We start from the raw sequence: 12,984 nt of genomic DNA, 5'->3' as shown, positions 1-12,984 counted from the left end.
GCTGAGCCCGTGTGCTGCAACTACTGAAGCCCATGTGCCTAGAGCCCACGCTCCGCAACAAGAGAAGCCACTGTAGTGAGAAGCCCAGGCACCACAATGAAGAGTAGCCCCCGCTCGCCGCCACTAGAGAAACCTTGTGTGCAACAACAAAGACCCAACGCAGCCAAAAATAAATAAATAAAATAAATAAATTTATTTTAAAAAAATCAGAAGACTGGATTTCTATCTTCTTCAAAACAACAACAGCAGCAGCAACAACAGAGAAGCTTGGAACATTGAGCCCCTGTTCCCACATGGGAGGAGTTAAAGTTCCCTTACAGAGGATATATATACTCTCCAGTTTGCTGACTTCCACACTGTGCCACTTAGAAGTTACTGCTTCAGTACGCATTTGAATTTGCAGCCACTATTTTGTAGTCTCTCTGGTGCATTAGTATATGCCAAAGAAGGTGGTGCTTGCATACATTTGTGGAGCTTCAAAGGTAGTAGATAGGAAGGTACTGTACTTGGCCTTCTGTTGCTTCAGCAAGAAGATGGTGTTGCACTAGACACATGCATGTGCTCAGGTATTTGTGGGTGATGCTGCTGAGGAATCGGGCTACTTCTGAAGGGGCCAGTTCAGTTATTAGGTGTTCATTTAGTTTTTTTGTGGAGTCTTATTCATTAAACTTAATATTATACTTCATTTGGAATTTGCTATGAAGCTGTAAAACAGTGTGGTTTCTCCTGGAAGCAACCTTTATAAATTCTTGTTTTCTAATTGCAGGTTTGATCATTCCTGCAAATTGTGTGTCTCCTCTTATAAATCTCCTGTCAACTTCAGACCAGTCTCAACAGCTTGCGGTCCAGCAGAAACAGCTCTGGCAGCAGCGTCACCCCCAGAGCATCGCCAATTTGAGCAACGCATAAGAACAGACAGGTTTCAACATGGATGTATATGAAATGCTGTTGAAGCATATCATTTGCATAAAAATCAGGGACAGTTTCCAAAGAATTATAATTTTTTTTCAGTTGTGCTCTCTCTCTAGTTAATTTTTTTGGGAATAAGGACAAACCTGGAATAGATAGCAAAACTGAAAATCAGCAGTGCCGATGGTGGTACATATGTCTTTCCTCGTGCTTTTCCCATGGTACTTACCGTATGCTTTTACTTTGGGTGAGCAGAGGGGTATGTGCGCGTGTGTGTCAGTCTGTTTGTTTGTGAGTTTGTTAAAAGCTACGAACCATAATTGGTTTAAAAATGCTTGGAACTTCCCAAACTGGCTTTACTTTTATGTTATACAGTGCTCAGGGTTAACGCAGTACATCCATGCCATTGCTGTGGGACTTATCCCCGGATGCATGTGTTTTGAGTCTATAAATAGAGAAAATATATATTGGTTTCTTTTTCCAACTTATTAAAACAATAGGTTTATTAAAGCATGAAATGAAAGGTTACATATCATGCATTCAGGTTCTTTTTCTAGTTTTTGTTCTGACAGTGCATGTCTTTGAAAGCATGCGTAAACAAGATTAACACAGAAGTCAAGTAACGGAGAGAAACATTTGTAGATGTACAGCATTGGTTATTGCATTTTTATAGTGTTTATACCTGGGTATTGCTTCAAACCCTGCGAAATCACCTTCTCCCATTCTCCCTGCCCCAGGTTTCTTGTCAAGGTAATGAGTACATACATTTTTTGGTGATAAAACTCTTAAAAGTTAATTTTAATGTATTAATAGTATTCCTAATGTGTGCTGCAAAAATGGCTACAAGCCTGCTTTTCTTAAAATTACATTTTTCTTAACTTAAAGATAGTTTTAGAAAGAAGTACAAATTGGCTTCCGTCTTGCAAACAATCTTCCTTTTTTTTTACTTCGTTATCTTAATTTGCTTTGTCACTCTTAAAAATGGAAACCGTACTTGAGTTGTAAACTAGACAATGAGGAAACACTTGAGGCTTCTGCTGTATGTTTATTTCTTGTTGTTATTGTTGTTACCCAGTAACTTGAATATTGTTTAATGTGTTGTAAGACATTGTAGAGTTTATCTCAAGCTGTTAAAAATGGTAATGTACAAATGTGAATAGACACTTATCTATAATATGGGTAAGTTTTGTTTCGCCTATAATAGATGTTTATAAAAACAAGTGAGGGGACAATTGGTCTTTTTGTTTCCTTTTTTTTTCCTTTCCTTTTTTTTTTTTGCTTGCACAGGTTGCACTATTGAAAAACTGAGATTGTATAAACCTGATCAAAAGCTGCAAGATACCACAATCTTGTAGATGTCAAATAAAAAGTTATTATACTAAGCAGAAGTGGACTCTTGTTTAGGCCCTCACCACCTTCAAAAGTAGTCTGTGATGGGGATGCTGCAGAACTTGCGTGTTGCTCAACATTCCAGGTAGCCTTATATTTTGGTTTAAAACCTACCCCTCAAAATTGAAATGGTGTTGAGGAAGGGGTAAAATGATAGTACTTTTGAAAGTTTCTCAAGTTGAACTGTTCTCCTTTGTAACTTTCTAAACTTATTGCAGAATTAGGTGAGATATATGTTAAGTGATGGGAAAGCTAGGGCTATCATCCTCTTGTGTTTCTTCAAGCCTGAGTTTGGTTATGTCACGTTTACCATAAGTTTTCTTTCTTTGGAATTATTTATTCTAGACGCCTAAAGGAACAAATTGAGAATAATTTCTGTTCTTTGGCATATTTTGCCCAGTGGATGCAACTTTTATCCTCAGTCTAGTCCTTATATCTCAGGCAGTGATCCATATGAATATCAACCAATGTCCCTTGTTAGGGCCACTAGACCCAGCTGGCAGTCAAGAGCAGAATTGTCCACCTGCACCAAAACTTCCCAGTTAGTTCTTCTGTTTTTAAATCAGGAGCCCAGTCAGCTTCCATCAACATCCCAAGGTGAAATAGAGCTGTGGAGGGGGAAGCATAACAAGCCTGTTACCTCCAGTGAGACAAAATGGCAGGGTTGGGGAAAAGAGACTCCCTCTTGGAGGCTTGGCCCAACTTCCCTTTTTTGTGTGTGGGAGTATCTTTTTTAGCAGGTTATGGTTTTTTCCAAGCAGCTTCAGTGTGAGGATTCTTTAGCATGCAGTTAGTTGACCCTCACAATTTATGATGTAATGTTTGCTCTTGGAATAGCTATCTTGTTACAAAGGGGGATATATGTATGTTCTGTTCTTTGTAGAACAGCTTCGTTTTGCTTTTTTAAAAAAAAGTCCAGAAATAAGGCCTCTGAAAACTCTCAAAGTAGACCTCAGAAAGGCAGCCGTGTAAATGGATGGGGAGCCGAGGTGCCACGTGCACACGCTTACCGTGGTGTGGTGTGCATGTGAGCGCCGGCAGTCTGCTTCCCATCCTCCTCTCTGGAGGTGAACACATGACCTTTAACACTGTGCCCTTACCCAAGTCAGCAAGTTTTAGGTTGGTCAACATGGGAAAACCCAGCATTCAAGGTCCTCCTCTGTCAAAAAATCAAGTCTCAACAACAGCTAACTTCTGTACAACAGATCCTTGTATTTCAGGATCTGAATGCCACGTCTGAACCCAGGGACCTTGTTGAACCCGATGTGAGTCCATTTGGCCTCTGTAATGCCTTTTGTCCCTTTTTAGCAATATGGCTCTGAGCACAAAGATTTTGATTACAAGTCACGTTAGTGTTTTCAGAGTTTACAGTGCCGATTGTACTGAAAACCACTTTCCGAGTCCAGAGCTGCTCAGATGGTATTGGCGGGGGGGTAGTGTTCCCCTAATTTAGCACCCTCCCTACCACAAGCTGCAGTTTAGTGGGATAATCCAGATATTTATCAACGATATGAATTCCTAAAAGTATTAATAAGGTATTTTTAAACACACTTGATGAAAAAGTAAATATCTTAAGCAATTTTCCCTTTTTGCTGCTAAATTGCCGATACACTCTTCAGTATCTTTTCTTTGCATCTGTATATAAGTTAGCAAGAACCTGCATCCAAAGCAATGTAGTGGTGTGTGTATGTATATATATATATTTATTCCAATCCAACTAGCACTTCAGAAACCTTTTTGAGTTGCAACAGTAAACCTTTTACTTGTATTCTGCTTCATCTGTAATGGTGAAAGTTCTAGATTACCAAGCTCCAGGGGTATATAATATTCTAGAAGCATAAGTTTCTGGCTGTAGCCACTGGGGCATTCATTTGCTAATCTCCATGTGATGCTATTAGAGCAACTTCTAACAGGCGTGACGAGAAAGGGTACCAGACACTTACCGTTGTATAATGGGAGCCTTTCCTCAGTCCCCTCCACTTTCCAGTTTAGCAGGAGGGGAAGAAAAGCAATAGATTAGAAATGATTGATGCATTTCAGTTTATGAAAGTAGGAGCAGAGGAAAAGTGTTTTTCACTTGGGTCCTTTTCTTGATTAGATATTAAGAGGAAGGTCCCTATCTAAATACTCTCATTTTAAAAATGTACCTGAAAAAATAAAATAAAAATGTACCTGAATGATATTTGATAGTTTCTAAGAATGGTGCTACATAAGAGTCGCTGTTAGACCAGTATGCAGTTAACAGATGTTTGGTTAGTGCAGGCATCCCAGGGACAGTAGGCATTTGTTGACTATCCTTCCTCTATGTCTGGAGTCTCCTTGGCTAACACCACACCTCGCACGCTCACTGTGCACGCTTTGCTGCTGGAATATGCAGCAGGCAGTCCATGTCATGGCTACAGCTGCGAGCAAAAGCCATTTGTAAAAAGTCCTCATTGGATGCCAGTTGTCTAGTACAAAGGCAGTGTCTTTTAAGGGCATATAAGTGAAGGAAAGACATCTATAGATACCTGTAACTCGAGCTAGCTAGTAATTTTTTTTCTGCATACTTGAGGTGAAATCCAAAACCCACCTTCTGATTTTATGCTGTACTTATATATATATATATATGTACATAATGTGTATATATAGAAATGTTGAGTTCTTTTTGAATTCTGAATGTAAATATTTCTTGTAAATTGGGACGCCACCAGCTTGTTTTTCTCTTTTCCCTCCTCCCTTCAATCCTATTTATTCTTTTCTTGACTTCCCATAGGGGGCTTCTTACAATTTGTTCTTTTTTTTGGATGTAGAAACGTATGAAAAACTTCTTAGTTGAATTTGTTCATATATTTTAGAATTCGGTTTTGCATCTTTACCATAGAATTCCTATGTCTGTTTTGTGTTAATATTTTTCAACATGCCTGATTGTGTTTTGCATTTTTATTACAAATTTTTACTGTGTGCAATGCATTGTATTGGGGGGAATGTACTTGAGTGCAATTTCTGATACTGTCATTATATGACTAGTTATGCTCATTTATGTTGCTCTTTGGAAGCTATAGTGAGCCTCATGTTTTCACCTAAAAAATTTCTTCCCAAGACTTCCTTTAAGCTCCTCTAACTTCTTCAGTGCATTTGGGATCAAACTTGCTCTTCAGTAAACCCGACTTGTTCCTACCCTTGCAATTTTTCAGGCCTGCACCAAATCCTTCATCCTTGTGGCTTTCCAGCTGAGAGGAAAATCTTGCAGATCTGAACAGTGATTTATGACCTGCTACTGCTGCAGATTTTCTGTTTCTTTAAGAAGTCCAGCGTGTACTTTTAGCCTGCAAGTAACAATCAGAAGCTTACTTTCCAGTGAGCATGGGTAATCTGCTTCTGCTCCCACCAGTTAAGGATATTTATAGCAGGAGTGGAGACAGACCTGGTACATGCTGGTGTCCATGCTGACAGGTGACATTAGAGAATGTCTTTTAAGGGACAGTTTTCCTCCGGAATCGAGCAGCACAACTGCTGTGGAGGCTTCCATGAGCCTTCAGCTCAAGGGTTGATTCTGTGCTGAGGGTAAAACAGCCAGTTAACTGTGGAGGGACTGGCTGGTAGGATCTGCTGGGCTGTCCTGCCACCAGTGAGCTGGTGAATTGATCTTGACTAGATTGGCTGTAAAGCTAGGAGCTGAGCTGGATCAGGGCATTCTTAATGATTGGATTAGTGTTGCCAGTAGGGCAGACCCAGGGGTGGCTCACAAAAGTGGTGGTAATCATCACCAGGGAGGCCAACATTGCGTTTTTAATTACAGATTTCGCACTTTTAAGAAAATCTTCCTCCTTAACTTTCAGGAAAGATAGCCGTGAGCCTTTCTTGGGCCTTCATTTGTGTACATGTTTCTCTCGTTACTACTGAACTTCGTAGACTTCCTGAAATTTAAAAGTTGTCTGCATTTAGGTAAGTCTTAGGAACCTAATTTGTCATGAAACGGGGCCTTTCAGAGGAGAGCTCCAGTGGGAATCCCTGTCCCAAAACGTCCTGCCCGGCTTTCCTCCTCTGGCGCCCGTGGAGCAGCAGCCGTCAGGACACCATGAGGCTAAGACTACACCCTTGTAGTGCAGAGTCGAGCAAGGGGTGCCACCTGGGAACGTCAGTTCTCTTTGATACTTGCAGGTCAGGCCTCCTTGGGGCTGAGGGTCAGTCCGCCGGCCCCTTAGTGAGAACTCCCTGGCTTTTCCGTCCACCCTGTCCTGAGGGCCTTTCTTGCTGTGACAGTATTTGTGGCACTGAAGAGGATAAAGAAGCTTCAGCCTTCTTTCTGACTTCCACTTTACGGGGCAGAGAGCTTTTTTTCTACGTAGCACATTGCAGTCTCACCTCCATCAGAAAAAATCATCCTGTTCATGGTTTATACTGAATTTGCAAACTACTGATATTATTTTTCAATAACCACTTGTATCTACCATCAACCATGAGAGGTGGGAAGAGGTACGCTGTATCTCTGCAATAAAACTTTTGCCAGGTTCTACCTCTGCTGAGCAAAGGATACTTTTATACGTAGGCATAGATCTTCCTTCCTTTACTGATCTGACATGGTGCATCTTGAGACAACATATGATGGAATCCAAAGACAATTTGAAACAAAGGTGGATGTAAACTCTTCTGGTTGTTTCTGTTCTGTTCTCTTTTTTAAAATCTCTCTTTTTATATTGCTACTCTGTTTTGAATGTCCGTCAGTGTATGAAGGGTACGCACTGTTCTGATGATACTGCACTGCTTCAGCCTTCCGTGGTAATACAGTACCGAGTGTCCAGAAACGATTGTTCTGACCGTTTTGATTTGTAACTTTAAAAATTGGGTCTCATGCAATAAAAATGTATTGGCTGCATTTAGCGAGGTTTTATACCCTTGCAAGTAAAAACGATCAACCATGAAGCGTAATGAATTCTGTATTTAGGTTTTTTGTTGTGTCTTTTGATTTTTGTTTTTCTGTTTTTTTTTCCTTTTTTTGTAAGATTCTTAAATAAATTAAACTGGCTAATATGCTGCTTTTCTCTGTGTATTTTCTTTGTCTGGGTTCTGAGCACCCGTTTAAGCTGTGTCAGGGCAACCACGCTCACCTAGAGAGCTTCTTTCCGTTGGGGGCTCGGACTTCTTTTATGTTGGTTTTTTATTTTAAGTGAATTCTAGAAGACTTCTCACGATGTGGAGAAAATGCAACCCAGCATTTGTTAGAGTCAGAAATGTCCGTGCTGCTGCAGAGCTTCAGTGAGTCAGCACCGGGTGCCCAGGCCGGGGGGCTTGGGTCATGGGGTGTCCTCCCTGAAAGGTGCCAAGAGTGTTGGAGGACTTGGGGGTATGAGGCTTCCTATTTAAAATTCGTTCCTGATGGTGCACAGCCATCCAGTCTGTGAGTCGTAAGATTGGAGCTCTGCTTAAGAAAAAACAAAACGGAAACTACTGCAGACAACATAGCGTGTGCCAGTCACTGTGGGGTGCTTTCTGTAGTGCTTTCCGTAGTCCTCAGTCCTCCTCTAGTTTTCAGATGAAAAGCCTTTTAGTTTCTAATTTTCGTGGAAATTCGTGCCTGTATTTCTTCTATTTATTTTTGGCTGTGTTGTGTCTTCGTTGCTGTGCGCGGGCTTTCTCTAGTTGCGGCGAGCAGGGGCTACTCTTCGTTGTGATGCACGGGCTTCTGATTGTGGTGGCTTCTCTTTCTGTGGAGCACAGGCTCTAGGTGCGCGGGCTTCAGTAGTTGTGGCACGTGGGCTCTAGAACGCAGGCTCCGTAGTTGTGGTGCACAGGCTTAGTTGCTCTGCGGCATGTGGGATCTTCCCGGACCGGGGTTCAAACACTGTCCCCTGCATTGGCAGGTGGATTCTTAACCACTGCGCCACCAGGGAAGCCCAAGTGCCTGTATTTCATGTTTCTTCACTAAGTGTTTAATAAGCAACTGCTGTGTGTCTATGTCGGGCCACATGCAGTCCTCAGTAGAGACTCCTCGTGGGTAGTTATTCTCATGTCAGAGATAGCAAACGAGCGAGCAAGTTAAGGTTCCGGTGGTCGCGGGAGCTAAGAAGGAGACATTAGGGATGCTGGGTGCCTGATGGGGGGCCCAGGAGGTGACCGACAGTCCACTGGCACCAGCCTGCCTTGAGGAGGCTGCCGTGGATGGAGAGAAGGGAGTGTGGTGAGCCCTGGGGTTCATCGATGGAGAAGTAATGACCTGACAAGAGATCCAGTCAGCTCCTTGCACTGGGCTTGGGAAGCTAGAGAAATTGGGAATGAACAGGAGAGAAGACACCACAGGACACCCAGAACAGTGAGTAGATCCCTTTGCCCTGAGTGTGTGTGTGTGTGTGTGTGTGTGTGTGTTTAAACCTCCCTCCCCTATGCCGTATGAGTGCTGGCGCTCTCACTTTACAGGTGAGATGGGCACAGAGGTCAGGGAAGCAGCAAGGGGCGGTCTGGGCCAGGAGTCCATGCCGCTGTCCTCTAGACACGGACAGAGGCATTTGTAAATGGTTGGAGTCTGGCTTGTTTGCAAGTCTTTTCTTTGTGGGGTTTGAAATGCTTGAGAAAGTCGTGTTCAGTTTGTAGCTGGAAATGCTTAAAGGAATTTAATCAAATTTGTAAACGATGTTTACATTTAGGGAAATTTAGTCTGCCAAATACGTGAGATAATTGAGCATTAATTGAAGAACAAGTGAAAGGGGAGTGTTTTACATTTTAACTAAAATTTTCCTAAAATATTTCTAAGTCGTGCTTGAAGAGTGAAAGGAAACTTCTTCTTGAATATATAACCTTAATAAATTGAGTATTAATTTGAATAAGAAACGAGAGGCCAGACTTCATGTAGAGCCTCCACTGTCCCCACTGAGTTTTTCTGTTGCGGTTCCAGTTTGCTTTGACCTTGTTCCCCTTCAGTGTTTTAATCTGTAATCCAGTCTGCTTTCAGCCTCACGTTGTGTCTCCCAGGGCCTCAGCACCGTTGACATTTGGGCTGGGCCATTCTTTGCAGAGAGTGGGGTGATGTGGGGACCGTCCTGTGCATTGTAGAGTGTAGAGCAGCATCCTTGCTTCCACCCACTAGGTGCCAGTAGTACACACTGTGTACCCTGCACCCCCCAGTTATGGAAATCCAAAATGTCTCCAGACATGGCCTAATGTCCTCCTGAGGATCAAAATCGCCTCTAAGCAAATTAATCATACAGAGGCAAAAGCTGGTGTCTGATCTGTGTGTGTGTGTGCACAAATTTGTGTGTGTTTTACAGAGGACAAGACCCATGAGCAAGGGGGCACCACCCTTGAGATAACAGAAAATACAAACTTTAACTGGCTGGGGGTTTGGAGTATGTACAATACAATTTCCATAAGTATGAATATTTATCAGCTAGTCATTTGAGAGCATGATGTAAAGAAGCCATCTGTGGAGGCCTTTATGGAGAGAAAAGAGGCTAAAAGAAATGTGCAAAATGTTTATTTTTAGAGCCCAACTCTCAGCAAGTTGGCTTCGTCCTCTGAAAGCTGCCCACTCTGGGCGTCAAGTGCATCGTTGGGTTAGGAGAGGCGAGTGCCACACTGCTGGTTCCAAGTCACCATCCACCTAAGAATTACCACCAGGTAGCATGCAAAGGTAGGATGGCTGGGTGGACACCACATTAGTCTGGGATACTTAATTTTTATGTTTTTGATTGGTAGTTTGCTTGAATAAGTAATACCAACACCTGACACAAGTCAACAGGCAGATGAGAACATACAGTGAACGTTCGCGCTCTGCTCCTCCCGCTTGGCCCCCGTTCTTCTTTCCAAGGCAGCCATTCTCGCCAGTTTCTTCAGTATCCTTTCTTGGGGAACTTTAGAGGGTAAATTTCTGAGTATCGCAATAAATGCTCGAGCTTCTGTTGTTTATCTTTGGTTGTAGGCAAGATTCATTTTCACAAAGATTGATGTGCAATTACTGGAGAAATCCAAATTAGAATAAATTATTAATTGTAGGAAATTGAGAAATTCATGAACCTTCAGTAGAAAGGTGTTTTGTGAAGATGTCCACTGTTTAGAGCCATAAGAGGTCTCTAGAATCCCCTTTTTCATCTTCAGGCCTAGATCAAGATAAAATACGGTGCTCTCAATTTCTGCAGTAGTACTGGATTTTCTGTTTAGCTTTCTTTTCCCCCCGTTTGTTTTTACATGTGTGTTTCCTGTTCAGAGGTATTGGCGTGGAAAGCTGTTGGTCGTGTCCTCACGTTTGCATGCCCCATTTCTTTCTTTCTTTGGCTGCATCGGGTCTTGGTTGCAGCATGCGGGCTTCTCTCTAGATGTGGCCTGCGGGTTTTCTCTTCTCTAGTTGTGGCATGCAGGCTCCAGGGTGTGTGGGCTCTCTAGCTGTGGTGTGCAGGCTCCAGGGCATGTAGGCTCTGTACTTTGTGGCATGTGAGCTTGGTAGTTGTGGCGCACAGGCTTAGTTGCCCTGCGGAATGTGGGATCTTAGTTCCTGGACCAGGGATTGAACCCTCGTTCCCTGCCTTGAAAGGTGGATTCTTTACCACTGGACCATGGGAAGTCCTGCATGCCCCATTTTTGATTTTCTATCGTAGATCAGACTTAAGAAACAAACTTTTGGGCTTCCCTGGTTGCGCAGTGGTTAAGAATCTACCTGCCATTGCAGGCGCCACAGGTTCGATCCTTGGTCTGGGAAGATCCCATGTGCTGTGGAGCAACTAAGCCTGTGCGCCACAACTACTGAGCCCGTGCTCTAGAGCCCGCGAGCCACAACTACTGAGCCCATGTGGCACAACTACTGAAGCCCGCGTGCCTAGAGCCTGTGCACAGCAGCAAGAGAAGCCACCGCAATGAGAAGCCTGAGCACCTCAACGAAGAGTAGCCCCCGCTCGCCGCAACTAGAGAAAGCCCGCGTGCAGCAGCGAAGACCCAGCATAGCCAAAGATAAACAAATAAAATAAATAAATTTATTTTAAAAAAAACAACTTGATATAAAGTATGGTTTTACTGTCCTGAGGATATAAACCACACTGGAGTCACTAACTACTGATTTAATCATGACACTTCACCCACAGCTTGTCTGGTTGTCAAACTGTTCGGTCTGATTGCCTTACTTAACTAGTTTCTTCAGTCAGTGGTCTCCAAACTTTTTTGGTCACATGTTCTAATAAGTGTTTCTGAGTATACTTCCACTATTGTTTATTAAGTTATTTATAAGGCCTATGTGTACTTCTGTGCTAATATGTATGTGGTAAATCCCACATAAATAGGAATTCTAATATTCCCTCCGGTGAATCACCCTTCTTACCATGTGAGGCAGGTGCACCCCACTTTGGAGCTGATTGCCCCAGAATGGTGATGGAAACAGTGTCAAAATGATTTCAAGGCCTTCCCGGGCTGACGTTTTTCCTTAGAGAAAATGGCACGTGTGTTGTCTGTCTGCCTTCTTAGGATGTTGGCGTTTTGAGAATTCTTAGAGCTTCATCCCGTTCAACCTCCGTAGTCTTACAGATGAAACTAAGGCCCGGGTAGGTTAAACAAGTTATTTGAGGCCTAAAGAGAGGTTCATGGTGGATCCAGAACTAAAATTTATCTCCTGAGGTTCTTGCAGGCCAAGCTCTTTCACTAGGCTCCTCCTCCTCCTTCATCTGCTCTAATCCCTGGCAAGCCACTCTGTGACATGTCCATTAAACTAATAAGGGACCATTCTAGATCCTTCTAAAACCGCTCATTTAAAGGGACCTATTTGGAGTTCAGGGTTTTTGAGCCCAAGCCACCCGTTCTCTTTGCCTGACACTGCAACAAATCTTTCTTTGCTGAAAAAAATAAAAATAAAGGGACCTATTTGAGGGAGTTTCACACAGATGTTTTTAGTGGAGCCACTAAGAATGGTTTTTTTCCCCTTTTTAGGGGTTTTAACTCTCAGAGGAGAAAGGGAAAAAAATCCGGATCCTTTTTTTTTTTTTCCTGCGGTACGTGGGCCTCTCATTGTTGTGGCCTCTCCCGTTGCGGAGCACAGGCTCCGGACGCGCAGGCTCAGCGACCGTGGCTCACGGGCCCAGCCGCTCCGCGGCACGTGGGATCTTCCCGGACCGGGGCACAAACCCGTGTCCCCTGCATCGGCAGGCGGACTCTCAACCACTGCGCCACCAGGGAAGCCTCTGGATCCTTTTTTGAAGCCTGTTGTAGTGGGTTGAATAGTGCTCCCCTACCCCCGCCCCCCAAAAAATTAAGAAGATATGTCCACCTGGAATCTGTAAATGTGACCTTTTGGGGATAAAAGGTCTTTGCAGATGTAATTAATTTAAGGATCTTGAGATGACATCATCCTGGATTAAGGTGGGTCCTCAGTCCAATGACAAGTGTTCTTAGAAGAGACTGGGAGAAGACAGAGAAGAAGGCCACCTGAAGGCAGAGCTGGAGGGATGCAGCCGCAAGCCACAGAATGCATGGAGCCACCAGAAGCTGGAAGAGGCAAAGTATCGTCCCTTAGAGCCTTCAGAGGGAATGTGGCCCATCCCATACCTTGATTTCAGACTTCTGGCCTCCAGAACTGAGAGCAAATAAGTCTCTGTTGTTTTAAGTCACCAGTTAGTAGTAATTAGTTATGGCGACCCCAGGAAGCTAACACATCTGTTATGGAAAGTGAATTGTGAGCAGGAAGGTTGAGAACAGGAGTCCCGCATGCAAATGAGAATTGATCTTGCTTTGTCT

At 43.3% G+C, this 12,984-nt stretch overlaps 1 protein-coding gene across 12 annotated transcripts in view; it reads left to right on the top strand.

Moving 5' to 3' along the window:
• The window catches only part of SBNO1 (strawberry notch homolog 1), a 58,224-nt gene extending 50,913 nt beyond the window's left edge, over window positions 1-7,311 (top strand). For 10 of the 12 annotated variants that reach the window (XM_027125013.1, XM_027125015.1, XM_027125012.1 and 7 more), the window contains one exon: window positions 767-7,311. In XM_027125013.1, coding sequence (XP_026980814.1) covers window positions 767-909 — 143 coding nt within the window. In that variant the 3' untranslated portion in view covers window positions 910-7,311. The remainder of the gene's footprint in view (window positions 1-766) is intronic. The other 2 variants (XR_003436765.1, XM_027125017.1) reach the window with 2 other exon arrangements.
• The last annotated feature ends 5,673 nt before the right edge of the window (window positions 7,312-12,984 follow it).

The sequence above is a fragment of the Aethalodelphis obliquidens genome, unplaced genomic scaffold (genome assembly GCF_003676395.1).
Source record: "Aethalodelphis obliquidens isolate GAN/ISIS:26980383/991018 unplaced genomic scaffold, ASM367639v1 scaffold28, whole genome shotgun sequence".
In the NCBI taxonomy this organism is placed as follows: Eukaryota; Metazoa; Chordata; class Mammalia; order Artiodactyla; family Delphinidae; genus Aethalodelphis; species Aethalodelphis obliquidens.
Note: the sequence above shows the minus strand (reverse complement) of the source record. Positions and strands in the feature narration are given on the sequence as shown.